Raw genomic sequence first — 23,293 nt, forward strand, 5'->3', positions numbered from 1 at the left:
CAATGCCCAATTCACTGCAATTGGTAAAATCGGAAAGGGCTGGTAAGGCTGAATTTGTGCCGAGTTTATAAAGCCACTTTGAAAGTACAGGCAAAATCAGTAAGTGGCTTGTGCTGACTAATTAATCATTTAATTCATTTTACTTCCTATAAATTATTTTGGATGTAGAGGATAGTAAAGATCTATATTATGATAACTAAAGATAAGGTGTTCATTTTCCAGTCCTGTCTATAAATTACCAAACTATATGCGTTCCCTCAGCGCCTTCGACGGGAGGAATGAGCGGGCGAATGGCAAAGCCATAGTCACCAGCATTGGGTGTGCGGAGCAGAGTATGGATGTGAAACTTTGCCGGCTCGTCGTTGGTTAGGAAGACTCCAGAGTGGTGATCAAACTCAAGCAGGATGACGGGGCTCTGAAGGCGGTAGTAGAACGGAGACTTGTCATCGTAGCCGCCAATCCATGAAAAGTAAGTCTCAGCTTCGAAAGCTTGAACCTGTTCGATGCGTAGCCGGCGCGCGGTGGCTGGCAAGAAGAGCAAGTACTGCTCAAATATGCCGTAGAGCAGTTTCTTCTGAGCCTCGTCAAAAGAGGACACGAGGATGCCTTCATTTGGGACAATGCGATTATCGCGGTAGGCTCCGCACAGATGTCGCTGGTCGTCCTTGTTCCATCGACCGGGCGCCATTGCCGGATCTTTCATTTTTTGATAAATCTGGGTCTTTGATTGCAGGTTCTTTGGCAGACTCTGCATCAGGTCGAGGCCGAGCTGCTCTTCGACGTGCAGGATACGGGTACCCGCATACTTGCCGTCGTCAATCAGATTTGGTTCGGCGCCAGTAAACCAGGGCGAGATAAATATCTGCTGCTTGTAAAAGAAAACGTTAAGGCAGAGATGGTGCCCATAGAAAGACCAACCCCACGGCCGGTCGGTTGACGGTTTGCCAAAGAGCACAAAGTTGTAGGAAAATTCGTTCATGACTCGTGGCGACTCGACGAGGTCGCCGAGAAAACCATTGATACGCATTGCCGCAACTGCCTTCTCATAGCCTTCCGGCGACAGAGTAGCCTGCAAGACGGCGAGGATGGCAGCGCGCACTTCTTCAGAGATCTCATCGAGGCGGAGACCCTTATCGCTGAGCAAGAACTCGGGGTTACTCCAGGTCCGCCACTCGGGCGAGTCAATATGGTAGAGCAAAGCTTTGCGCTGCACATCGTCAACCAGATCCAACACCGCATTGGCGGTGCTGACAATCTTATCGATAGGAATCTCATCACTTTGCAGCTTGAAGAGGTCGGGCACCACCTTACCGTCGGTGGTGACTCCCTTAAACGGCTCGGCAAACAACTTCATCCAGTGCACGTAGAGGGCATGCAGCCATGGTGGCTGTGCTCCCGTTTTGAACGCAGTCGCATATTCATGGGCATCCTGCTCCTTCATGATTGTGAACCGTGGGATCGAAAGGTCCGGCAGGTACTGGCGGAAAGAGTCCGCCTCGACTTTGTTTGATTCAGCCATATTGACAGTCAAATTAGGACTAGAAGATCAGAAGAGAGTAGATGAGAGCAGTAAAATAAACGACTAAGAGTATGCGAAGTGCGCAGAAGAGCCCGGAGATGGTATATGCTTCTGCTTTTCTTTGGTCGCTGCGCGAGACGGCTGCTCGGACTCGAGTTTTGTGCGGAGAACCCTGACCCTGAATGACCCGCCGCACGCCAGACGGCTGCTGACGAACTCGGGACAATACAAATACAGCGCCAAACTCGGATCGGGCCGAGATACGAGACGAGATGCTTTCGAGGAGCTACGATTACTCCCCAGTCCAATCACGAGACTAGTTTACGGAATATAACTAGTTTATCAAAGCTGTCTGGTTGTAGAGGGATGCAAAATGCTTTATTGAATATGAAAATTTACAAAGCTGTATAACATAGAACGTCAGATTTGCGCTATGCGTCGAGGAGCTTGGGGAATTCCTCAGTGAGAAACTCGACGACTGCATCAGGACCCTTCTCAACCTGCAAGCCATGGGGAATGAAGGTGGTTTTAACATTTGGCACTAGTTTCTTTGCAATTGCGTGAATTTCAGCAACTTCTTCTTTGCTCCACATTGATGCGCAGCACTGGCAAGCCATTTATTAGTGTCTGTGATGACAAAGTGTGCCCGTAAAACAAGAAACGAGACTTACCACGACGTCGGGCTGGACGGCCTCAACCACGGCCTCGACGTCCGAAATACCTGACAAGATAAAATTAGCAAGTAGTGACTTGGAATATCAGAAAAAAATCACACTCACGAGCAACGTTGGCGGCATGCACAATGCTGTAGCGATCTTTGAGATTGTCGAGCACGCGCGGGATCAGACGGCGCGCACGTTCGGGCGCAGTGTTGACAGTGAGCAAAAGGAGAGGGCGAGCTGAAGTAACCGACATTGTAATAGACTATAATGTAAATAAATGTCTCTAAAATACAGAGGTATTGCAGCTCTTAAAGAAGAAGAAAGATAGTGAGAGCAGAAGTCTGAGTCAGGAGAGTGGTTTACAAAATAGTTAGGCGCAGCCCTAACATTTGACTCGGTTCACTCCGATCGAGGATGCGAGCCCTTGCTAGTCTATAATTTGTCGCACTCGTGCTGCTACGTAGTCCATTGTCTGGTTTTCATTATAGAATTGTTATGCACTATGTACTAGAGTTAAGGCCAAAGAAGGGGATCTGGTAGCATTAGATGATGCTCGAGTCAGTACGGGAATCTGAAGCAGGAAGCTAGGGTTTGTGTCACGGCGCTGGCATCAGTTGTATTTGATAAAGCTACATAGATAACTTGGACTAAATTAAACTGAAGTATGTATTTATATTCTGTGAATTTACTCTTTATTCTCAAACTCGGTCATAAGAGTGCCAATAAAAGGAGTGATCTCAACCGCAAACTTGTCGCCCGCCTTGACAAAGTCCTGAGGCTTCTTGCTCACACCAACACCAGCCGGGGTTCCAGTAATGATGACAGTTCCGGCCGGAAGGGTAGTACCTTGAGACAGAAAGCTGATGAGCTTTGGAATGCTGAATATAACATCGCTGTAGTAGACAACTGTGTTAGAGAAAAAAACTATCAAGCCAATCCTATAAAAACAACTTACTCAACTCCGCAATCTTGCAGAACCCTGCCATTTTTAAGTCCACCAACGCGCAAAACCGAGGGGTCGGAGATTAACAAAGACGATACGATAGTTGGGCCTATATAAAATCTTGCGGTTAGATAGAAGATGAACTGAATCTATAATCACTACAAATAGTACGCACCTAAATGACATGATCCGTCGAAGCCCTTGGAAAAGCACCACTGGCTCTGTTTAAATTAAGAGTTGTGGCTAGACACGTCGTTCGCCGCCGTATAACCCAGAATATAGTCGGCCGCTTCCTCCTCAGAAATGTTTTTTGCTTCCTTACTAATGATCACGGCAAGTTCAGATTCATAGTCGCCAGTGCCGTCGGCAACAGTGATCTTGGGAAGAATAGTTGGTGCTGGCCACGGGTCTGCGAGCGCAGTATTGGGCTTCCTGTGCCACATGTTAGCAGTCTATTCAAACAATTCGCCAAACCCCGAATACTTACAGGAAGAGCGTAGGAACAGTCGGAATAGCCAAATTGACTTCAGAAGCGTGCTGTTTGTACTGCAAATCAAAATGTAAGCATATTACCAATTTGCCAAAAAACTAAAAAAAAAAATAAAAAAAAAGAAAAAAAAAGAAAAAGGCGGCGCTGAGGGAACAAACGTACATTGAGACCAACGCAACTAATAGTGCCAACTTCTTCACGAGCCAACGGAGACAGCAGACGTCCAATGACCTCAAAGGATCCAGTAGCAGATCCAGGAGATAACACAGATGCTTCGTTGAAAACCTGAACAGATACTTCTTTGCCTGCATATACAGCTGCACCTACATCGAGGTCATTGTCTAGTGGTTGGCCCACTAGAATACGGCTCGAATTTGATTTCGGCACAAATCTGACCAGGCCTAAATAAATATTAGCATTTTTTCAGTCAGATAAAAAAGTAAGCGTACATGATCTTAAGCTTAAAGGACATATTTATTACGGTATATTGCTAAAAGCTGCGCGTAGATTCATTTTTGAATGTTAAGGTCACGGACTGAGACTTATAATAGACTATCTCGGCTTTGCATGTTTCCTGGGGTAATGTTAAAATAAAGTTTTAGACATTTGAATCTGCCGGAACTTATGCAGCAACCTCCGAGAGCACCCAGATATGCGATTGAGTAATCTCTGAAAACCAAATCCCACCTGTACTCAGTGAGTCCTTCTTATCAATAAACCATAATAACAGGCTATTATTGTAAAGAGTCGGTCTTTTACCAATAAAAATAACGGATTTCAATGAGTCAGATTTTTACTAACGTATAAGATACATTGCATAAGAACTAGCCTTTTTTATAATCGCCACAACACCTCTCATAGTCCTGTTTACATCTTCCATCAAGTCTCAATAGCGAACTTCTTCATCGGTCCGAATGAGGAAGTGAAATTACGCATTGCCCGACCCCAAATATACAAAGGAATGGCAAAAAGATAAACGAATACCTGAATGCCAATCATCTCGCCAGAAACGTCTTGAGTTCCCTGCTCCTTTATCCAATTTGCCATGAATAGCGAGCAAAGTGTTGCGACCGTATTCCGAATGATGAAGACAATAACTAGAGCCTCTCCGGCTAGCTAGAAATAAAGTTTAATATTAATAAGCGAATAGGGTTGAGAGCATACAGGTCTATAGGTGTCAACCGCGTAGGTCACAACGATATTCGAGACAGCCGACAAGCCGAAGCCCTGCATCGCGTAGCCAAAAGCAGATCCAATCCAGTGAGTATTGTGCGCGATACATAGTCCAAACGTAAGAACTCCGGGAGGTCCAATAAGAGAGGCAAAAAATAAAGCCGGAAGACGGTATTCAGGCTGACGCACTCCGTAGTGTTTGTCGGTTGCTTTAGTGACGATAGTGTCTGTAAGACGACCAGCGACATAAAATGACAAAACTGCTCCAATCCACCCGGAAAGCGACAACAGACCAAGACTTCCGGCCTTCCATAGGTGTGGAGGTGCAGTAAACGTGCGACTTGCAGTGAGCTGAACTCCAATGTTCCTATATAATAATTTAGTTGTATGACGCCAATCAAGCTGACGACAACACCTACCAGCCCACAGTGACGCCAACAGTTGCTCCGACCCACAAAATAGGGGGATATCCGGCCATCAGGATAATATCTCTGATTGTCTTGAAGAATGACGCATTCTTATTGTACCCAGATGTAAGAGACATCCACTGCAGCTGGGTCTTTGGCTGCTCGATGGTCGCATTTTGATCCAAAGGCTCGCGGGGCTTGAGATACGACGTCTCTCTTATAGTAAAGATGCCACAAAGAAATGTAGCACCGACACCGATGGCCATGAACCCGCACATCCATCTCCAATTTTGCTCCTGTACAAGGTATCCATTGATAAGAGGTCCGATGAAGGTTCCGCTACAAAGCGCCAAATGAAATATCATCATGTAATGTCCACGGTCTTGTGCCAGTACCAGATCGGAAACTACTCCCGGTACAGTAGCATCTGCTGATGCTGCCGCAAACCCGGACAGAATGCGCGACGCTAGGAGGCTGTTAAAACTCTGCGCACACAGAGACCAGATGTTGAACACACAAACAAGCAACATAGTCAGAAGAAAGACCGGTCGCTTACCAATAACACGCATCAACGGTACCCAAATAACACCACCAATGCCAAACAAAAGCACATTGAAACACACCAGGAACCCTGCCCGAGTAGATGAGATGTGGTATTCAGCAATCATGGGTTTGACAGCAACCGTGAAGTTGCTAGAGTTGACATTGGCAAAGAACGTGAACATGCAAATGGTCAGAAATGTTAAAAGCTTCCTGCTCTCAGACCAGTTCTATCACGATATTGTAAGTCAAATCAGTCTAGCTAACACAAAATAAGACTTACCAGTGGATCGTTCACGTCCTTACTCTTGAACACTTCCGCAGCCATCTTGCCGCCGTGAACCAGGTCGACCACTTTCTCGAGGTCTTCCATATGATCAGCTTTGTCTTTTACTAACGGCATACTTGAGATGTGCAAAATACTGTTGAGCAGAACAACAAGACTAGACTGAAACGGATAAAAAGACTGTGTCTGTCACGAACAACAATTGCGAACCCTGAGAAAGTCTCGCTGAGTTTGACTCTCAGTTTCAGTGACACCTAATCAGCATACAACACGCGCATAGTTTTGCCAAGCGTAGCCAGATACTCATACGGATTACGAATGCATATAGAAAGTAAGCGCACTGTTTCGAACATGACACTAACGGTTAAGGGAACCCCGCCATTGCTGCAAACAATCACAAGGCCGGACTATGCAGCGCGCCGCAAACCCCGCACCTGCGGAGTGGAGCGATATTGAGTCGACCACGGAACCCAGCCGACTCGGATTAATCCGGATACCCCGCATCACGTGGGTGCGGCTGCCAAAGCTACCCAGTGCGAAGTTCACGCTGTGCCGCGTAAAAGAGATGTTAATCTGGGCTATCGCGTTGGGGTAGATGTAGCTCCTCCTCCAGGTCTCCTCTTTTCCAACCTTTATTCCGTCTTTTGCCCGCCGCGTTGGCCGTACTCTTTAATCGTGCTCTCTTTTTTAAAAAAAAAACTAACGCCGAGACATTCACATTAATCGCCATGGTAAAGCTCAATGCTTGTCTGGGTGCAATGTCGAATTGACGCTAATTGCCAAATACTTGCTGTAGGTATCTGAAAAAGCTCGACTGAGAATTGTTATTGTTGGCGCTGGCCTTGGTGGGATCTCTGCTGCCATCTCCTGCGCGTTGGCCGGACACCAAGTCACTGTCCTTGAGAGCGCTAAGGAGCTTGCTGAGGTAGGGCACAGCTGGTGCATTAATATTTTCTGACGATTGCAATTCTAATTGATTGATGTGTGCAGGTTGGCGCAGGTCTGCAGATCACTCCCAATGGAACGTGTCTGCTCAAGAAATGGGAGCTGCCAGAGTCAATCTGGGCTGCGGCCGCTGTGCCGACAGTTCTCAGTGTTCATCGCTACAAGGGCGATATTCTTGCCCGTGAAGAGGGCTTTGACAAGAACATTGTAAAAAAGTACGGTTCTCCGTTTGTTGATCTGCATCGGGTAGATATGCAACAAGCTCTCTACACGCGCGCCACTGATCTCGGTGTCGTTTTCCACTTGGGCGAGCGCGTAAGCTCGGTCGAACAGGCGCAGGTGCATCCATCGGTCAGAACGCTGGCCGGCCACGAGTTTTCAGGTGACCTCATAGTTGCTGCTGATGGATTGTGGTCAAAGTGTCGAGAAGAGTTTCTCAAGGTCAAGGACAGCCCTCTTCCCACTGGTGATTTGGCTTATAGAATTGTTTTGACGCTCGACCAAATCAAAGACCCAAAACTACAGGCTTGGGTTGCAAATCCTGAAGTACATTTCTGGATAGGCCCCGGCGCCCACGCTGTCGGATACTCACTGAGAGCCGGTAATATGTACAATATTGTGCTGCTTGTACCGGACACCTTGCCTGACGGGGTCTCCAAAGATGCTGGGAATATCGAAGAAATGCGCAAACTGTTTCAAGACTGGGACCCTATGTAAATTACTATAGAATTCAGCTGCAGAGATTGGACACATGAAATGCTAACTTTTTTTTTAAGTCTAACAAGCTTCCTGGACGAAATCACAAGCGTTGAAAAATGGAAACTTATGCATCGTAAGCGGCACGCTTTAGAACTTTTTGCGACATATGCTGGTGATGTCGCTACTATTCGGGTGTCTCATTGGCTGACTGTTTTTAGGTCCGGAGCTGGCACACTGGGTCAACGATCAATCAAATCTTGTTTTCCTGTATGCTAATGCCAGCCCTATCTAGTTTTATTTTGCTTTTCATATTTGTTAACCTTTCATTTAGTGGTGATGCCTGCCATCCAATGCTTCCGTACCTCGCCCAGGGTGCGAACTCTTCTCTCGAAGATGGCGCGGTCTTGGGTGGTCTTCTTGGTAAGCTTATATCCAAAAAGCAGTTGCCGTATGCCTTGAAACGGTACGAGAGTCTCCGCAAGTCCAGAGGTGACGCGATTGTTCGTGAAACTTTCAAACAGGTAAATGAAAACAAAAAATCTGGCTGATGTATGCTTTGTGGATTTCGCTAACTTTATTCTGCTCAGCGACATGATTTTCACTTGCAGAACGGTTCGGAACAAGAAGCAAGAGATAAATTGTTCCTCGAACAGTTGGGAAAGCCGCTCAAGGGTCCGTTTCCTAGCAGATGGTATGTTACTACATTAACGCTGAGTTAGATTACTTGACGCTGACATTGCGTAATAGGACCTGTCCTGAGGTTCAACCTTGGTTGTATGGCTATGATGCTTACAAAGAGGTCGATCGTAGCTATGCTGAAAGTCCCTTTCCGGAAAAATAATTTCATTTGGGTCGAATCAAGGGTCTGTCAGATCATCTCAAATTGGTGATGATACAGACGCGAATTTGTTGATATGGTATAAATATGTATTATTTTCTATTTGCATGCTTATTCATACTTTTTGAATACATCTTAAATAAAAAGCTATGACTTGATTTAGTAGTCACTAAAGCTATTCTATAGAAGGCGGGCCTCACCTCCAAAGTCACTGCTCACATTCATATGGTCAATCAGCTCAATTCCTCCCGCATATCGAGTGCGATCATGCAACCGATCTTCAGGACCAAAGGAGATATAGAATAAATAGCATTAAGTAATTATACAACTAAATCCTAATAAATTCTAAATGAAAAGACGATATGGAGCTGAGTTTGGGATCTCGGAACTGAAGTAGCCAAGTTGAATTCGGCTCTTCATGACTCCATGGCCTCCCGTAGCTATATTCTTTAGTTCTAACAAATCAAAAATAAATATTAGAGAAAATACTAAAGATTTTCATAAGTGTGGTGAGCTTGCATTTTATGGTAAAGTAGTGGTAATTGTAAAGAAAGTACACTTAGACTAGAAAGTTGTGATCCTGCAGTGGGAAGACAACAGATTTATCTTCGTAGCAAAGAGATAGGATTTGACGATCGTGAGGTCTCTCAGAATGGCAGAACTTTCGTCTATCACTGTCCTTTGCTTACGGTTTCTTAGTAGAGAAAATCGAAATCTATTTAGAACTGCAAATATTTATTTTTTTCTAGACCTCTACTCGCACCTTAACCAACCGTAATATGCTTGGATTATACTGTGTACTACTTATTACAGGTATGTCCTGCATCGGACTTGCCATAGCGTCCATGCCATAAATTTTTGATATATATCCGGCGAAATGCATTCGCAGTTATTATTCGTGCACAAAGTATTCTCCGTTATTAGTCAGGCAACATTCCGTGAGGGCCCAAGAAACTAATATTTGTAGCCCATCCCTCATATAAAAGATCTGGAAGTTCGTCCAATAGGCTGTCTGTAAGCATTACCGCGCTAAAATCCTGTACGACTATTAGCAACTTTTTTTGGATAAGGCAGGCAAACATAAAAATTATACCACTTCTCGATTGAGCTCTGAGCAAACATCAGATGCAGGAGCACTAGATCTAGAACTTCCTTGAGCCGACATTTCATTTTCTTTCGATACACTGAGACTAGCTGTAACAATTTCACCTAATCTCTTTGCCACCACTGACTTATCCATCGCCTCAAGAATCTGGATACATCTAGCAAGAGATTCCTGAAGAGTTGCATTTTGCGGTGATGTTGGGAATTTTTTCATAAACAGTAGCAGCATAGTCGAAGCAAACATCACATATGTAGTATTATACCACCTATTCTCGTTAGCAGAAGTCACCTTTCAACAGATTCACGAATACACTGCACTTACCATGACTGGAAAAATGAGTCTGCTCTGTACACATTAAAAATAAGTTCGATAGTGGCTCTGGCGGAATCAATACATTTCTGTATTGCGTCCTCCAAAACGTTAGGAAGTCTAGTTACATTACCAGAAACGTAGACAAGGAAAGGACGGAAAATTAGCATGCGAATATTATAAAATCCTAGAGCGCATTAGCAGCTATCCTTAAAGATTACTCATTTGACAAGAGTTAGTATCCAACTCACGTATTTGCACCACGAGTCTTTGCCGCCTAATCCACCGCGGATCCCGTAGACTCTCTACTGATTGCTCTCCAGGTAATCCCGCCGGCTTGAGATAAACGGGTAGACCAGCAGCCCAGGTTTCCAACTCAGTGATAATCTGAAGCGCCTGATCAAGTTTTGCTCTCACACTTGAAGTTGAATGGTAAACGTCTATCGACACTTTCCGCATAATTTTAGCGCAATCTATCATCAAGGGAATTAAGTCTGTTTCTGAGTTATTTAGCTCTGGAATCCGCTGATTGTGGTACCCATCCATGCCAAGGGTATCGGGTCGACCTAACGAAAAGCTCAACTCGCTTTATTATCAGAGCTATCAGCAGACTTCCATATACTGGCTACTAAATACGTACATTTCTAAAGAATAAAGTCCCCTTGATAGGCACTGTCAGCTTCATTCGTCACACAAAGAGGGGAAGGGCGATGAAACTTACCACCAAGTTTTCGATACAGAGTCTGCTTGCTGTTGGCTTTTATACTTCATCTCACGATTAAATCCCAGCGAGAGACTCGTTCTACAGGCTTCGCCTAAATACATATATGCAACTGGTACACCTATTGGTCAAATATGTAGACCAAAAATGGCAAGCAGCTGATGACTTACGATGAGGATTCAACTCGTTTTGACAAATTTTTGCCTGCCAATCGTAAACTTATTAGTCCATTTCATTAAAACGCTAGTCCAGATCACATACCATTATTATAAGGCATTGAACTGTCTCCAAATCTTGAGCAAACTGAAGCTCGCGCAAGCACAGTTGTGCTTCTTTAAACAGCTTTCTGCTCCACTGGAATCGGTCAAGGCCTTCGATTCGATCTTCATTCCAAACTCCTATAAGTGCGCCTAGCGACATTATACTAAGATATAATGGTATAAAGCTACCGCAATTCTCAGGAGTCCTGCCAAACCACAAATCCTCGGCTCGAGACATGAACGTCATTCTATCGAGAAAAGGGTGTATATAGTGCAGCTGCTCAAAGTATCCTTCAAAGAACTGGTGCGCTTGACGAAAGTAGAATTGGCCGGTTTCTTTCTTGTCTCCCAGCGAGGTTGACATGTCGCGCAGAAAAGCATCGTTATAAAGGGTGGAAACCAAAGACGAGCTAGCGTCAGATTCCCTGATATTTCGGGCAGCTAGGCCATCTGAATGTCTGTACTTTTTTTGCAAATAGCCCAGAAATGCCACGGAAGAAGTATTGCCATGAAACTCGGCTGAATGTGTGTGATTGTTGATGCCTGTAACTTCATCATCACCTTCTTCTGTGAAGAACTTCTCGGCTTCTTCTAAATCTGGCGAAGTCTTTTCAATGACATGGCTATGACCTACTGACGGCCTACTTAAAGGAGCAACAGGTGGATTCTTAGAATTCTCTGTGCGATCTACAGAGGAGCCGCTGTGAGAAATCTGAAGCATTGCTTGAGCGCCACCGATTACACTACTTGTACTGACCGAGCTGTTAATTAGAGCACTTTCCCCCTCTCGGTAATTGTGCACGCCCGGCTCAATCATTTCCAATGCGTTTCCAGACCCATCTCGAGCCATATTTGAGATCTGTTGGGGTATTTCTGTCGCGGACACTGGGGCTGTCGGAGATTCGCCTCTTGACGCTCGAAGCTCAGCAGCCAGCTGCTCAATTCTCTGCTCTAACAGCTGGACATGGCTAGCAATAGTTAGTAAATATTTACGTATACACTGCATCATAATAGTTCAGATACTTTATCGATAAATTATCCACTCCTGGCAAATACAGCATCTTGTAGGTGCATTCGACACCGTGCCCTATTGCATCAGGCGAACCAATATCAGTGTCCATATACCTAAAATCTTATCATTCTTATAAAGACAGCATACTCTTGCAATGCGCGCATGGATAGTACCCATCGCACTTGTATTTCTTTTGTCGGCACCGTTCACACGCTTGAGCTACCCGTGGCCGTCGTAGCCGCTTCGGCTTATCTTGTTCCGGGTTCGTGCCCATAGAGATGTGAAGAATTAAGATATATTGATATAAAATGAGCCAGAACTCAAAGCTGATGCGAGGTTTAGAAATAGATTGGAAAAAATTGTAGATATTGCTCTAAGACCTGTGCATACTATGCCCACAACTGCAAATGCGGGGTTGTGCGGCGCTTTCCTGGTCGAAAATTTGGGCGATTGTAGAGATGAAATATTGCATTAGTCAGCTGTGCTTCAATTGCACACCCTACTATTTTTATTTTTATTACGCGCAAACAATTGCTTTTACGCTTCTAATTACAACAGTAGGCAGCGATTAATTCGCTTCGACCACCACCTTTATTCAAAATATTATCTATTGCTCTGGCGTCCAGGAGAAAATGATGAAGCCCAGTTACGAAATAAATGAAATTTTGCGGTCAAGCACTTCCACAGCCCTAGGAATAGCATCATATGTTTATCTGTTTATCGCCATTGCTAATTATAAGCTACTTTCATTGCACCGGCTACTGACTTTTGTAATAAAGCCGAGCAGCAACAAATAAAAGATGATTGGCAAGTACACTTACTCTGATAGCTGTATAATACGCAAGCAGTGATTCATATAGCGGCCTAAGCTCTACATACTCTCAATGATAGTCTGCAACCAGTCGAAGCCCTTCCGCTGTAAATACCAAGTCTCCGAACCTTTCTTCATGCGTCCGACAAACGTGTGGGGTTCACCCGGGACTTCGATTATGTCACACTTTACTCCCTTCTCGCGCAGGATCTTGACATACTCTCTACTAAGCCGAATAGGAACCATGTGATCTGCATCTCCATGAACTACAAATGTAGGAGGCAGATCTGAAGAAATATTTTCATAAGGGTCAATCTTTTTCCAGTCTTCAGAAGGAAAGATGGCTTTCATCAGCGTTCCATTCGCGATATGACTGAATGCATAAGCCTGCCTAGGATCTTGGAAATTGGGGCCTTTAGAGGTCTGTCCTTCCAATGACACCCCTCCCTGAGTGGCAACAGGTTTTTCGTCCATCACTTGATTGAGAAACTCAGGGGTCAAGTCGGTGGGGAGTATACTTTTGACTTCAGGAATATCGGATGTCCAGAACGGATCAGCAAAATGCTTTGGGCCATAAAAATCCAGAATTGCGAGCACTGGCTTGTCGACATCGAAACCCTAGAGAAGCGTTAGTTTAGAAAATTTCGTGACAAGGCTATATAATTCGAGTCGCACCAATGCCAATGCCAAATGTCCTCCAGCCGAGGTTCCAAACGCAACAATGCGATCTGTATCTGCTTTAAACAAAAATGTTTTTGGATCCTTAGCCAACTCGCTGTCTAATCCACCCATTTGCACCCATTTCAATGCATCGCGGACATCTTGCATAGGCCCATTCAAGACGTCAACCTGGGGGCAAAGTCTGTGCTCCAATGCTAGCACTATCCAACCCCTTTCTACGCAGTCGCTGATCTGGTCCATGGATACCATTTTCGAGTGACCCAGGATAAAAGCGCCGCCGTGTATCATAAGTACTATTTGACGGTTAGCTCCACACTTTAATCTCCATTATAGCTGCTAAGAAGACTAACCGACCGGGCAGCTTGTAGGCGCTTTTGAGGGTACCACAGGTAGATACACATCTGTCTCGATGATACAATCATCAACGACTTTATAAACGAACCGTAAAGGCTGACTCATGCCGATTGCCACGAATAAAGAAATGAATACGTTTGTAACTTCGAGTAATCTAAGCGGTGATATAAAAGTTGATTGCGGGTGGCTAGTCCAAAGTCACTTAATGGATAAGAACCCTACTAGACATCTGGTTTGGTGGTTTAGTCCGGAAAGCGGGGTCCTTCTCGGAAAGTCCGGGTAGAACCCTTATGGCAGGCATTTTCAATCAGGTTGATGCATCGCATAGAAATCCCGTAACTTGATTGCCTTTCGGCACAGATGGTAGCTCTGATGTTTGCGTTAAGCAAGCCATAAAGTAGATTCTGCAAAGACTGAAGTTTTTTGTTTCATTTTTCTTTGTGAGGTTACAAAGTTGTGAATGCCAGCTCGGAATCATAGTCTGCCAGATGGGAGATCATTTGCCTCTGACAAGCGCCGCACTCATCGGGGCAATGCTCCACCGATATGGGCTGGCTTTACACATTGTGAGGACCTTTTAAGACTCTGAACCGCATTTACTATCCTCAGGGATTACATCAAGATTTTTCTGGCTGCCTCCCTTTATCGATATGATATCTGAGGACTGGACGCTGCAAGCGCCATGGATCTGGTTACCCGACTACAACGACACCGCCGACCAATTGTCGCCTGCGCGATTCGTGCTCTTTCGTCGAACATTCACAGTTGAGAAATCCTTAGCTGATGCAGCATACTCAATTCATATATCTGCCGATAGCCGCTATCGTCTTTACATCAATGGACAGAGCATCAGTTTTGGTCCATGCAAAAGCTATCCTGCCCGTTGGTATTACGAGACAGTGGATCTGGCCCCCTATCTTGCCGAAGGAAAGAATGTTCTGAGCGCGCGTGTGCTAAGATATTCACCTGCCAAATACGGAACATCGAGCATTGTAAGGACAAATATGCCAGGTTTTTTGGTATATGGCAGTGTACAGGTATCAACGCATTTATTGTCTAGCTGAGGGGTCGAAAGAGAGAGCGAGAGCTAATAATCGCGTCATTCTAGGGTGAGGATATTTCGACCAGCCCTACCTGGAAATGCTTGGAAGATACTGCTACAACAATCATTCCGATCTCAGAATGGAATTTTTTACTAGGTCCGCCTTTCTTGTCTCTCAATGAATCGGCAGATCTCGAGGCTGCAATAGTGGATTGGCAAAGCGTTGATTTTGACGACTCGTCGTGGTCAACTGCCGTAGTTCAATCAACGAAAGCCAAAATGCTACCCGCATTGCTCCCTTGGAGACTCTATCCAAGACCCATTCCCGCCTTGCCAGAACTCCCGCGTAATTTTGATAATGCTCTCAAGGCTACAGGGTCCATACAATTGCAACAATGGAATGATTTTTTCCAACGCGAAATACCGATCCATATTGCTGCCGGTGAATCTGCATTAGTCGAGTTTGAATCTTCGGTTCTCACGACCGGTTTTCTTGTTTTAAAATGTCGTGGCGGTTACAAGACAAAAATTCGGATCATGTGTGCAGAATCCTACGAGAAGGATCTCGGAAAAGACAAATTTCCATTTCCTATTCCTCGCAGCAAAGGCAATCGGGCGGATTATGAAAATGGAAGATTGTATGGCCTTGAGGACTTTTTAACTGTCGGTAATCAGACAGAGACTATATATGAGCCTTTTTGGTTTAGAACTTTCCGGTACATCCAGTTGGAAATCACTTGCGCAGATGCGCCAATTGAGATTGTGCAATTCAACTATCGGGATACCCACTATCCATTGGAGATTACTACACAGCTGGCTACGGACCTTGAACATACCAAGATGTGGGACATAAGTCTCAACACCTTACGTAACTGTATGCATGAGACATATGAAGATTGTCCGTTCTATGAACAGAATCAATTTACCATGGACGGCAGAGTCAACTTGTTATTCACATACCAGATTTCTTGCGACGACAGACTTGCACGCAAGACTATGGAAGAATTTTACGCCAGTCGTCGTGCTGACGGGCTTCTTGAGACTAACTCGCCATGCACATACCGGTCGATTAATATCCCACAGTACTCGCTTTTTTGGATCATCATGGTTTACGATCATATGAAGTACTTTGGTGATAAGGCTCTTGTAAAAAGATACGTCGGCGTAATTGACGGAATATTAGATTATTTTGACACTCGTCTAAATGATCTTGGTCTCGTGGGTCAATTCGACAGCGAATCCTGGCCATTTGTTGATTGGGTGAAGGAATGGCGCGGGACAGGAGATATACGAACTATGGCGATTCCACCTGCTTATCGAGAAGTTGGCGCTGCAACATATAACAGCTTAGTGTATGCAATGACATTGAATCATGCGGCCGAGATTTTGGAGTATATAGGTCGCTATGATACAGCAAGAGAATATCGACATCGTGCACAGTCGATAAATGATTCTGTGAACAAGTATTGCTTTGCCGATGAGTTATATCTTGACGGGCCAGGTGTCAGCGAAAAGTCTCAACACTCGCAAATATTTGCTATACTATCTGGTGCTGTTTCAGGTGACGCTGCTCGCAAGCTGTTGCAGCGTACACTGAGCGACCGATCGCTTCCCAAATGCTCTTACTCTCTAATGTTCTATACATTTAGAGCGGCAGAAAAGACTGGTATATATAGCGAGGAGTATAAAAGCTTGCTAGAACCATGGAAAGAGATGATTGCAAACAATCTGACGACGTGGGCAGAAGACGATGTCTCATTCAGAAGCGATTGTCACTTGTGGAGTGCGGTTCCAATCTATGAAACGGTTGCTCAAGTATTTGGTCTCTCGCCATCTGAATCTGGCTACAATCGCCTCCGGATTGAACCTCGGGTGGAATTACAGAAGACTGCACAGGGGTCATTTGCCACACGCCATGGTAAAGTTGATATTAGATGGGATGAGGAAGTGCTTCATGTTGAGACTTCGTGGGACACAACTGTGGATTTAGTGGTGAACGGAAAATTAGAAGTGTATCAACTTGTCTCTGGAAGATCTCTTTCAGTAGCCACCAATAATGGCACAATTTAGAGAAACAGATTAGATTTGTCTTGTATATATATACGAGGTCATGAGTTTGCACCAAAAAATCCCGGTAATCGAATAGATATTATAATAAAAAAACTACACTTGTCATCTATAATAATTTTGAGAGAGACTCAATTTTGAGGTAAGGAAACAGGATATTATAGGAGAAATCAGAAGTTGAGCAGAGGATGTCTACTAAAAAACTCAAAAATTTAAATTAATTTTATTGATTGAGCAACGCCGAATTTGATTTTCAACGTCGTAATAATGACGCATAAAGCATTGATTAATTCTGCAGTTTGAATTATAAGGTGAACTTAGGTGAATTTCAAATCGTGTCACGTCTTCGATTTGTTGGCCGCAAGAGTCAGACCGTATCAATAGTCAGAGTGTAAGTTTATTGGAACATGAGCTAATACGCAGTAAGGCCCAACAGATGTGTTTTATGAAAATAGAAGCCATTATAGCTGCCGTCCGTAACGGCTATACTAAGCACTACTTAAACACTGTTCTGTTATCAATATTGAAATATTCATTAGGTATAGATGTTGTCATTTGTTGTCTATTACGCTAGCAACTTCCTGACAAACACAAGATCATATAACACGAGAACTTGACAGATGAAAATGCGATCAAATCAAAAAATTCAATAATTTGGAAATAAACCTATTTTGTTTCACCAGCCTGACCAGCCTGACCAGCCTCATCAGCTTTACTGCTTTTGGTAAGTTGAATCCTTCTAATTTCGCTCTCTTCCAAAGCTGACTCTACGTGAGCAGTCATCATTGGCTTCACACTACTCAAGAAACATGCTGCAATTGCATTGGCCGCGATCAAGCATGCGACTGTTATCCACACGTATTTCCAGGCCCTCGCGCTGGAGACCTTGTCAACGGGGGCAGACTGATCCTGGCTGAGTTCAGGGCCTACATAGTCAGCGTATTTATTGTCATATATAGCAGTGAAAATCGTAACCCCAATAATTCCTCCAAGCGCGCGGCAAGAAATAGAGACGGTAGCTGCGGTTCCAATGAGAAACGAAGGAACAGAAAGGCCCAAGGCAACAACTTCAAGAGCATTAGCACTATGCAGGTTCACGCGAGAAACGCTATATCTCACCTGGAATGACGGTCGTCACCGCAGTACCAATGCCAAACAAGGTGGAAAATGCAAGAGCCCAGCTCTTGCGCTCTGCCGTAACGAGCCCCATTAAGCCTATGAGAGGGGTTTTCAGTAAGTAAGGGAAGAGAGCGCTCGTAATAGAGAAGACACATACCAGTGAACAGCGAGCACCACATTAAGGCTGCGACAAGAAGAGTACGATACGAGCGGGTTTTAGCCATAATAAAACCTGCAGGAATACAGCCAAAAGTTGAAGTAATCAAATATGGACAGAGGATGACAGCGATCTGAACAGCATCAGTTGAGAGAATATCGTATATCTCCTGTGAGAATCCTGTATTGACGCCGAGAAGAAGCATGCCGTCGATTGTGCAGACGAAAAGCAAAATGGGGAAGTTTAGTGTCTGGAATAGACGATGATCAAAAATACCCTCTTTAATCATAAACTTTTCATAGAGCCCAAAGATGAGGAGCCCAACACAACCCACGGTAAGTGTAGCGACAACTTGTCCTGAGCTCCATGCATATGCACCCCCCCCCCCCAGGTGACGCCGATGATTAAAGATGTAATTGATCCAGACATCAATAAAATACCAATATAATCAACTCCAGTAAGAAGGTCTCGCACAGCATGCTTACGTCCAAGCAAAGGACGTGGTGGAAAGTACGTCACAGACACCAAAGTTGCTGTCAGACCATAGATTATCCCATTCAGATAGTACGACCAGCGCCAGCCTCCGGCATTGCCTACGTTATGAGCAACGAAGCCTGCTGCAGCAAATGTTCCTAGCACAACGAAAGCACTAGCCATCATTTGAGAGAAGCCTATTGCAGACGGGCGATATTTGTTAGGAACAATCTCCTGAATGGCAGACAGTGAGACAATCTAATAATTTTTCGACAAGTTAGTGTAAGCCACTTCTATACATATACACTCCTTAGAGAAACATACACAACCGGCGTTGGCAATACCACACAAAACGTTTCCGGCAATAATAGTCGTAATTTTGTGAGCCGATCCCGAGATAATAGAGCCTATAAGGCCTATGGTTGCGCCTCCAACCATAAACCACTTTTTCCCAAAGCGATCAGATAGAGAGCCCTTGGCAGAAATTTATTAGTCGCAAACCAAAGTACGGGCCATAGAGAAAGCCTGCATACAAATATAGGGCCCATGGCAAGCACTACCAAAAATCCGGCATTTGCAATCCACGGAGATAGCCTTGAATCAGCAGGCGACCTAGCTAAGGTGCCAACCTGGAATTTAATTGTCGTATTGGTCTATATTTATATTAGTTTAAAACTTCAAGATCTACAAGAGACTGATTTGATAACATACTGTGTTGGAGATAGCGGCGCAAACGTTTGCCAAAGAGAGAGTCACCACGCATAGATTTGTCTTCCATCCAAGCTGGTAAGGCGACGAAGGCCCTTCTTCATGAGCGGCGAGCTCAAGAATATCACGGGGTAGACGACTACCAGTTGGCATTACGCTCTCCCCCTCAGCATATTCTGCCTGTGAAGTTTCTGGCTTTATAGACGAGAGTAGTTTCATTTGTGCAAATATTAAAATTTTGCCGAATGAAACGGGAACGATAGCTCTGGAGGGGTGTGAAGTTATAGCAGATCCAAAACCTGTCCAATAATTATGCTAGAATAAATTAGCTTTTGAATTCCGACCGAATTGAACAGGTCTTGTGTCCGGGCATCTGAGACTTTTCGCCGATCTGCTGGCGTAAGCATAGCATGATTCGATACCGAGCGCAATGCTTAGCTAGTACACACTTCATTATGCTAACTAATTAAGTCCCGGAATATCCGAATACAAAGTTAATAATATGCTGAACTAAAAACGGGCGAAGTGTTGTCAAGATCGTCCTGTTAGGGATCTGGCATAACACTGTGGCAGCTCTTCTACCCCGCACCCCGACCCCGCATTTTGCTCAACTAGGCTAGCACGGACAGGCCACACCCATGTAAAGTAAAAATACCCTAAACCAAAATGGCAGGTGCAAAATGGAGCCGCACACAAATTGAGACAAAGGGGAGGAGCTCTTTATATGGAATAACCGAAAAAGAGTAACAAAAGTAAATTTAGTTATTAATGAATTTGCGTCAATATCAAATACACCATAGAGTAGGGTTTATCTATTCTACCAACACACAACTAGCCGGACCGGGATTGTGCACCGCCAGCAGGCGCCCCATCCGCCCTACCTACCTCGAGAAAATTCCCGGTATGATAAATCACCTCAGGTCGAATGACTGAGATTCGCCACTGTCCATTCACCTTGGTATAAGTCTGCTGCATCCAGCTTCTACCATCCGACGATTCACCGATTTTGCACATTGGGTTAGCAAAATCCTCGCCGTCGATGCGGCGTCCGTGGCTAGCAAGCTGTTGCCACTCTACAATTATCATATCTTGCGATACAGACATAAAGTAAGGCGCCCCCAGGAGATGCTGAGTGGCTAATGCTTGAATTCCAAGATGAGACGGGCCGAGCCATTCGTCTACAAATGTCTCTGCCTGAAATTCCTTGGATCCCCATGCCGGCACGACCTTGGAGTAGTCGACTGTGACGTGAGAGGCCAGAGCAGCGCGGACCCTAACTTTATCCTTTTGAGTCGTAAGCAAAAGCGCAATTTATATTACTTTGAGACTCGTTAGCTTCTTACCTTTTGATCGTAGCCGTCTGAGAGCGTGCGAGCGCATTGACTGATAGCAACATAATCTTCAAAGGAGAGACCAACGGGGTTGTAGATCTCCAATACCATTGGGACTGAATTGCTTAAGGCTGACGTCCAATTTAGAGACAGCTATTAAGTAAAATAGTATATTGTCAAGTAGCGGGTTAGGCTATCCATTGCTGCCGCGTGCGGAGAAGGGTGCGGGGCTGTTCGGAAAATTCCGAGTCCGATGCTGTAATTCATGTCCAGGTCATTTAATCATTTATATATCGCAGAATTTTTTGGGAATTATTCGGCCAGAAATCAAAAAGATGGCAGCCAAAAATCAATCAAATATCACTCTGCGCACCGGTATCTACTCTGCAATTGAGCCAGAGCGCTTCGAGCATTCGTTGGATGGCCAGGTCGCCCTTGTCACGGGTTCTGGACGAGGAATTGGCAGGGCAATAGCGCTGGCGCTGGCGCAGGCGGGAGCTGCCGTAGCAGTTACCGGTCGAACCCTTAGCGAAATTGAAGATACTGCTCACGAAGTGGTGGCTCGGGGTGGTAAAAGCATTGCAATCGCGGCTGACGTTGTAGTTAAGTCCGATATGGAGCATTTAGTGAGCCAGGTCAGTGTTGCCCAGCTACAGTTTATGGCATGTATGATAGCAATTGATTTTTTTCTTTTTTCTCTTCGTTTAGGTCTACCAACAACTAGGTGAAATCGACATTCTTATCTGCAACGCCGGTATAAATACCTTTTTGCCGTTCCATTTAACGGATTCCGACGAATGGTGGCGCCAGATGGAGGTCAATGTCAAAGGGCCCACTGAGCTGACGCGGCTGATACTGCCTTCATTTCAGAAGCGTAATTCGGGTACCATTATCTACACATCTTCACGCGCAGCTAGTGCCGATCTTCCATGGGCGTCTGCTTACAGTTGTGCAAAGTCAGCGATCACTCGCTTTGCTGGTATTCTGCAAGTAGAACTAGACAATTCGCCGGAGGCCCTTAATCATGGTAGTAATGGCATATCCGCATTTTCAATTCATCCAGGTGAGGTAAAAACCGCGCTACATAATACTGCATTTCCGCAGAAGACCAAGGAGTTGGCACCGCACGTCGTGAACCACATGGAAAAGATATCTAAGTTGCAGCCTGATTTCAAAGCGGAATTGGCCGCTTGGACGTGTGTATATCTGGCAACTGGTAACGGCACCGTCCTCAAGGGACGGCTGGTAGACTGTACAAAAGATATTGATGAAGTCAAGGAACTTGTCAGTTCAACGCCGCGACCACGAATTACGAATGCATGTGCTTGAGTCTGGTAGTGGAAACCCACGTACTAGCAGGGTTTAGAAGGGCTTAGCTGGAGGGCATATGTATTCGCCTCATGAAATTGTCGTCATCGTAGCCATTAAAGTCTTCGGCATACCCAGCTGGTTGACCAAAAATGTAATAAAGAGTATGGGTGCCAACACTCGACCCTCGAGTAATTAGCCTATTGCAACTTGAATAAATGACTAGTATCCTAGCCGTATCGCTGTGTGAAAAGTCAAATTGCTCCGAATATCTATTCCACCGCAAATCTGTCTGTCGAACCAGATATCCATGGCTTCCTCGACCAAGAACTGCAATCCTGTGATAAAAATCTGCGGTTTTGGTATCCACCTAATCAGTAGATCCAAACATTGTCGATCCTTCGCACAAAGAACTTTACGGTCAAGGTATTCCTCCCAACTTGAACACCTTAACCTCAGGTAGCACTATATAATTGGACATGTAGATGACGCTTAACATCTCAGGTCATACTTGGATCTAATCAGACACTTCTCCTTGTTTATCGTCTAGCACACATTCTAACACTTACAGATATTTGAACCACACTCTTAATGCCGACGACCCCAAAAATTCAAAATATCTAGGAATACGAAGACATCTGTATTTCCTCCAATCGTGCAACTGTGACTTGGAGGCTTGAGCGATCGATAATCCTGCAATACCGCACCAAACCCGTCATCGACAGAAATATTTTTGAGATTTTTTAAGAATGGGGAAGCTTTTTTGATAAAATACGCAAGATCTGGCCCCCAGATTGCTTGACTTTCGACTTACGGAACACCGTCCATGTAAAGGGTTTCAGTGAATTGTGAAGAAAGCATGAGTTCACAAAGAGCTGCAGCGTGTAGCACACTAGCACACTCATCCTTCACAGCAGCAGTCGGTAGGACGATCTCTTTCATTTTACCTCTCGATCGCTCAATACAAGCAATTAAATATCCCGGAGTGACTCGCTCGCCAGGTCTATCAGTGACATTGAAGTGCGTCCATGCGGCTGAATTTTCCTGAACATAATCTTAAACAAAAGTATACCATCTTCATAATACCAATTTCGTTGATAAAATCTTGGGATAAGGAACTTAGTCTAAAATGTTTTTAAATAGTTTAACCGGAAGACGAGACAGAGGATCGGTAGTTGGCGTTGCCGATCCTGTATCTTCTACACGATTCAGTCGTCACAAATATAACCCAGACGGATCTCTGAGCTGCATAATAGAAGCAAGGTAGCTCAGAATACGCGACACAATATTGTGACGATACTGCCGACGATTTTTCTCATTGCGGGGGCAATG

The 23,293-nt window shown here is 44.8% G+C and overlaps 11 protein-coding genes across 11 annotated transcripts; 3 read left to right on the forward strand and 8 right to left on the reverse strand.

Moving 5' to 3' along the window:
• Positions 1-169: 169 nt before the first annotated feature.
• Positions 170-1,648, reverse strand: V2V93DRAFT_374379 (uncharacterized protein). The gene has a single exon (XM_066911229.1). It carries the CDS (start codon positions 1,517-1,519, stop codon positions 236-238), a length of 1,284 nt encoding a protein of 427 aa, XP_066764099.1. The 5' UTR covers positions 1,520-1,648; the 3' UTR covers positions 170-235.
• A 230-nt stretch (positions 1,649-1,878) lies between these two features.
• V2V93DRAFT_374381 (uncharacterized protein) lies at positions 1,879-2,528 on the reverse strand. Its single transcript, XM_066911230.1, has 3 exons — positions 2,299-2,528; positions 2,191-2,240; positions 1,879-2,124 (listed from the first exon to the last, which is right to left on the reverse strand). The coding sequence occupies exons 1-3, from the start codon at positions 2,432-2,434 to the stop codon at positions 1,951-1,953; spliced, it is 360 nt and encodes a 119-aa protein (XP_066764100.1). The 5' UTR covers positions 2,435-2,528; the 3' UTR covers positions 1,879-1,950.
• A 338-nt stretch (positions 2,529-2,866) lies between these two features.
• On the reverse strand, positions 2,867-4,086 carry V2V93DRAFT_382162 (uncharacterized protein; the record flags this gene model as incomplete). The annotated part of the gene is made up of 7 exons (XM_066912144.1): positions 2,867-3,074; positions 3,137-3,233; positions 3,300-3,345; positions 3,376-3,556; positions 3,612-3,670; positions 3,777-4,005; positions 4,064-4,086. 7 exons carry the CDS (start codon positions 4,084-4,086, stop codon positions 2,867-2,869), a joined length of 843 nt encoding a protein of 280 aa, XP_066764101.1.
• A 298-nt stretch (positions 4,087-4,384) lies between these two features.
• On the reverse strand, positions 4,385-6,522 carry V2V93DRAFT_374386 (major facilitator superfamily domain-containing protein). Its single transcript, XM_066911231.1, has 3 exons — positions 6,018-6,522; positions 5,207-5,964; positions 4,385-5,154 (listed from the first exon to the last, which is right to left on the reverse strand). Exons 1-3 carry the CDS (start codon positions 6,135-6,137, stop codon positions 4,731-4,733), a joined length of 1,302 nt encoding a protein of 433 aa, XP_066764102.1. The 5' UTR covers positions 6,138-6,522; the 3' UTR covers positions 4,385-4,730.
• Positions 6,318-8,813, forward strand: V2V93DRAFT_374387 (uncharacterized protein). Its single transcript, XM_066911232.1, has 8 exons — positions 6,318-6,751; positions 6,817-6,945; positions 7,011-7,678; positions 7,742-7,797; positions 7,883-7,931; positions 7,996-8,185; positions 8,252-8,355; positions 8,412-8,813. The coding sequence occupies exons 1-8, from the start codon at positions 6,749-6,751 to the stop codon at positions 8,503-8,505; spliced, it is 1,293 nt and encodes a 430-aa protein (XP_066764103.1). The 5' UTR covers positions 6,318-6,748; the 3' UTR covers positions 8,506-8,813.
• Positions 8,814-9,082: 269 nt separating this feature from the next.
• V2V93DRAFT_407050 (fungal-specific transcription factor domain-containing protein) lies at positions 9,083-12,323 on the reverse strand. The gene is made up of 10 exons (XM_066912681.1): positions 12,057-12,323; positions 11,921-11,984; positions 10,899-11,865; positions 10,808-10,841; positions 10,638-10,749; positions 10,557-10,577; positions 10,168-10,502; positions 9,929-10,103; positions 9,596-9,872; positions 9,083-9,539 (listed from the first exon to the last, which is right to left on the reverse strand). The coding sequence occupies exons 1-10, from the start codon at positions 12,181-12,183 to the stop codon at positions 9,423-9,425; spliced, it is 2,229 nt and encodes a 742-aa protein (XP_066764104.1). The 5' UTR covers positions 12,184-12,323; the 3' UTR covers positions 9,083-9,422.
• Positions 12,324-12,461: 138 nt separating this feature from the next.
• Positions 12,462-14,214, reverse strand: V2V93DRAFT_374400 (Alpha/Beta hydrolase protein). The gene is made up of 3 exons (XM_066911233.1): positions 13,752-14,214; positions 13,396-13,694; positions 12,462-13,338 (listed from the first exon to the last, which is right to left on the reverse strand). The coding sequence occupies exons 1-3, from the start codon at positions 13,858-13,860 to the stop codon at positions 12,781-12,783; spliced, it is 966 nt and encodes a 321-aa protein (XP_066764105.1). The 5' UTR covers positions 13,861-14,214; the 3' UTR covers positions 12,462-12,780.
• Positions 14,066-17,052, forward strand: V2V93DRAFT_388196 (carbohydrate-binding module family 67 protein). The gene is made up of 2 exons (XM_066912322.1): positions 14,066-14,792; positions 14,864-17,052. Exons 1-2 carry the CDS (start codon positions 14,406-14,408, stop codon positions 16,865-16,867), a joined length of 2,391 nt encoding a protein of 796 aa, XP_066764106.1. The 5' UTR covers positions 14,066-14,405; the 3' UTR covers positions 16,868-17,052.
• A 261-nt stretch (positions 17,053-17,313) lies between these two features.
• V2V93DRAFT_407053 (MFS general substrate transporter) lies at positions 17,314-19,865 on the reverse strand. Its single transcript, XM_066912682.1, has 7 exons — positions 19,326-19,865; positions 19,148-19,267; positions 18,939-19,088; positions 18,626-18,872; positions 18,141-18,497; positions 17,984-18,079; positions 17,314-17,931 (listed from the first exon to the last, which is right to left on the reverse strand). Exons 1-7 carry the CDS (start codon positions 19,539-19,541, stop codon positions 17,531-17,533), a joined length of 1,587 nt encoding a protein of 528 aa, XP_066764107.1. The 5' UTR covers positions 19,542-19,865; the 3' UTR covers positions 17,314-17,530.
• A 210-nt stretch (positions 19,866-20,075) lies between these two features.
• V2V93DRAFT_374410 (uncharacterized protein) lies at positions 20,076-20,820 on the reverse strand. The gene is made up of 2 exons (XM_066911234.1): positions 20,666-20,820; positions 20,076-20,606 (listed from the first exon to the last, which is right to left on the reverse strand). The coding sequence occupies exons 1-2, from the start codon at positions 20,762-20,764 to the stop codon at positions 20,154-20,156; spliced, it is 552 nt and encodes a 183-aa protein (XP_066764108.1). The 5' UTR covers positions 20,765-20,820; the 3' UTR covers positions 20,076-20,153.
• V2V93DRAFT_374413 (uncharacterized protein) lies at positions 20,740-22,208 on the forward strand. Its single transcript, XM_066911235.1, has 2 exons — positions 20,740-21,288; positions 21,362-22,208. The coding sequence occupies exons 1-2, from the start codon at positions 20,989-20,991 to the stop codon at positions 21,980-21,982; spliced, it is 921 nt and encodes a 306-aa protein (XP_066764109.1). The 5' UTR covers positions 20,740-20,988; the 3' UTR covers positions 21,983-22,208.
• The last annotated feature ends 1,085 nt before the right edge of the window (positions 22,209-23,293 follow it).

Source organism: Kockiozyma suomiensis (genome assembly GCF_038497685.1).
Source record: "Kockiozyma suomiensis strain NRRL Y-17356 unplaced genomic scaffold V2V93scaffold_13, whole genome shotgun sequence".
Classification (NCBI taxonomy): domain Eukaryota; kingdom Fungi; phylum Ascomycota; class Lipomycetes; order Lipomycetales; family Lipomycetaceae; genus Kockiozyma; species Kockiozyma suomiensis.

Bases quoted from the DNA above. Each gene is read 5' to 3' on its own strand.
- V2V93DRAFT_374379 (XM_066911229.1), bottom strand. From the start codon at position 1,519: ATGGCTGAATCAAACAAAGTCGAGGCGGACTCTTTCCGCCAGTACCTG.
- V2V93DRAFT_374386 (XM_066911231.1), bottom strand. From the start codon at position 6,137: ATGCCGTTAGTAAAAGACAAAGCTGATCATATGGAAGACCTCGAGAAA. The intron at 5,965-6,017 runs GTAAGTCTTATT...ATATCGTGATAG, and splicing joins AGGACGTGAACGATCCACTG to AACTGGTCTGAGAGCAGGAA. The intron at 5,155-5,206 runs GTAGGTGTTGTC...ATTATTATATAG, and splicing joins GTTGGCGTCACTGTGGGCTG to GAACATTGGAGTTCAGCTCA.
- V2V93DRAFT_374387 (XM_066911232.1), top strand. The intron at 6,946-7,010 runs GTAGGGCACAGC...TGATGTGTGCAG, and splicing joins GCGCTAAGGAGCTTGCTGAG to GTTGGCGCAGGTCTGCAGAT. The intron at 7,798-7,882 runs GTAAGCGGCACG...GACTGTTTTTAG, and splicing joins AAAATGGAAACTTATGCATC to GTCCGGAGCTGGCACACTGG.
- V2V93DRAFT_374400 (XM_066911233.1), bottom strand. From the start codon at position 13,860: ATGAGTCAGCCTTTACGGTTCGTTTATAAAGTCGTTGATGATTGTATC. The intron at 13,695-13,751 runs GTTAGTCTTCTT...ACCGTCAAATAG, and splicing joins GCCTACAAGCTGCCCGGTCG to TACTTATGATACACGGCGGC. The intron at 13,339-13,395 runs GTGCGACTCGAA...ACGCTTCTCTAG, and splicing joins GACATTTGGCATTGGCATTG to GGTTTCGATGTCGACAAGCC.
- V2V93DRAFT_374413 (XM_066911235.1), top strand. From the start codon at position 20,989: ATGGCAGCCAAAAATCAATCAAATATCACTCTGCGCACCGGTATCTAC. The intron at 21,289-21,361 runs GTCAGTGTTGCC...CTCTTCGTTTAG, and splicing joins TGGAGCATTTAGTGAGCCAG to GTCTACCAACAACTAGGTGA.
- V2V93DRAFT_374410 (XM_066911234.1), bottom strand. From the start codon at position 20,764: ATGGTATTGGAGATCTACAACCCCGTTGGTCTCTCCTTTGAAGATTAT. The intron at 20,607-20,665 runs GTAAGAAGCTAA...ACGACTCAAAAG, and splicing joins CAGACGGCTACGATCAAAAG to GATAAAGTTAGGGTCCGCGC.
- V2V93DRAFT_407053 (XM_066912682.1), bottom strand. From the start codon at position 19,541: ATGAAACTACTCTCGTCTATAAAGCCAGAAACTTCACAGGCAGAATAT. The intron at 19,089-19,147 runs GTATGCAGGCTT...ATTTCTGCCAAG, and splicing joins TTGCCATGGGCCCTATATTT to GGCTCTCTATCTGATCGCTT. The intron at 17,932-17,983 runs GTGAGATATAGC...ATGCTCTTGAAG, and splicing joins GGTGACGACCGTCATTCCAG to TTGTTGCCTTGGGCCTTTCT.
- V2V93DRAFT_388196 (XM_066912322.1), top strand. From the start codon at position 14,406: ATGATATCTGAGGACTGGACGCTGCAAGCGCCATGGATCTGGTTACCC. The intron at 14,793-14,863 runs GTATCAACGCAT...GCGTCATTCTAG, and splicing joins TGGTATATGGCAGTGTACAG to GGTGAGGATATTTCGACCAG.
- V2V93DRAFT_374381 (XM_066911230.1), bottom strand. From the start codon at position 2,434: ATGTCGGTTACTTCAGCTCGCCCTCTCCTTTTGCTCACTGTCAACACT. The intron at 2,241-2,298 runs GTGAGTGTGATT...TTATCTTGTCAG, and splicing joins GCATGCCGCCAACGTTGCTC to GTATTTCGGACGTCGAGGCC. The intron at 2,125-2,190 runs GTAAGTCTCGTT...ATGGCTTGCCAG, and splicing joins CCGTCCAGCCCGACGTCGTG to TGCTGCGCATCAATGTGGAG.
- V2V93DRAFT_407050 (XM_066912681.1), bottom strand. From the start codon at position 12,183: ATGGGCACGAACCCGGAACAAGATAAGCCGAAGCGGCTACGACGGCCA. The intron at 11,985-12,056 runs GTATGCTGTCTT...CTGATGCAATAG, and splicing joins TCCATGCGCGCATTGCAAGA to GGCACGGTGTCGAATGCACC. The intron at 10,750-10,807 runs GTAAGTCATCAG...TAGGTGTACCAG, and splicing joins AAACGAGTTGAATCCTCATC to TTGCATATATGTATTTAGGC.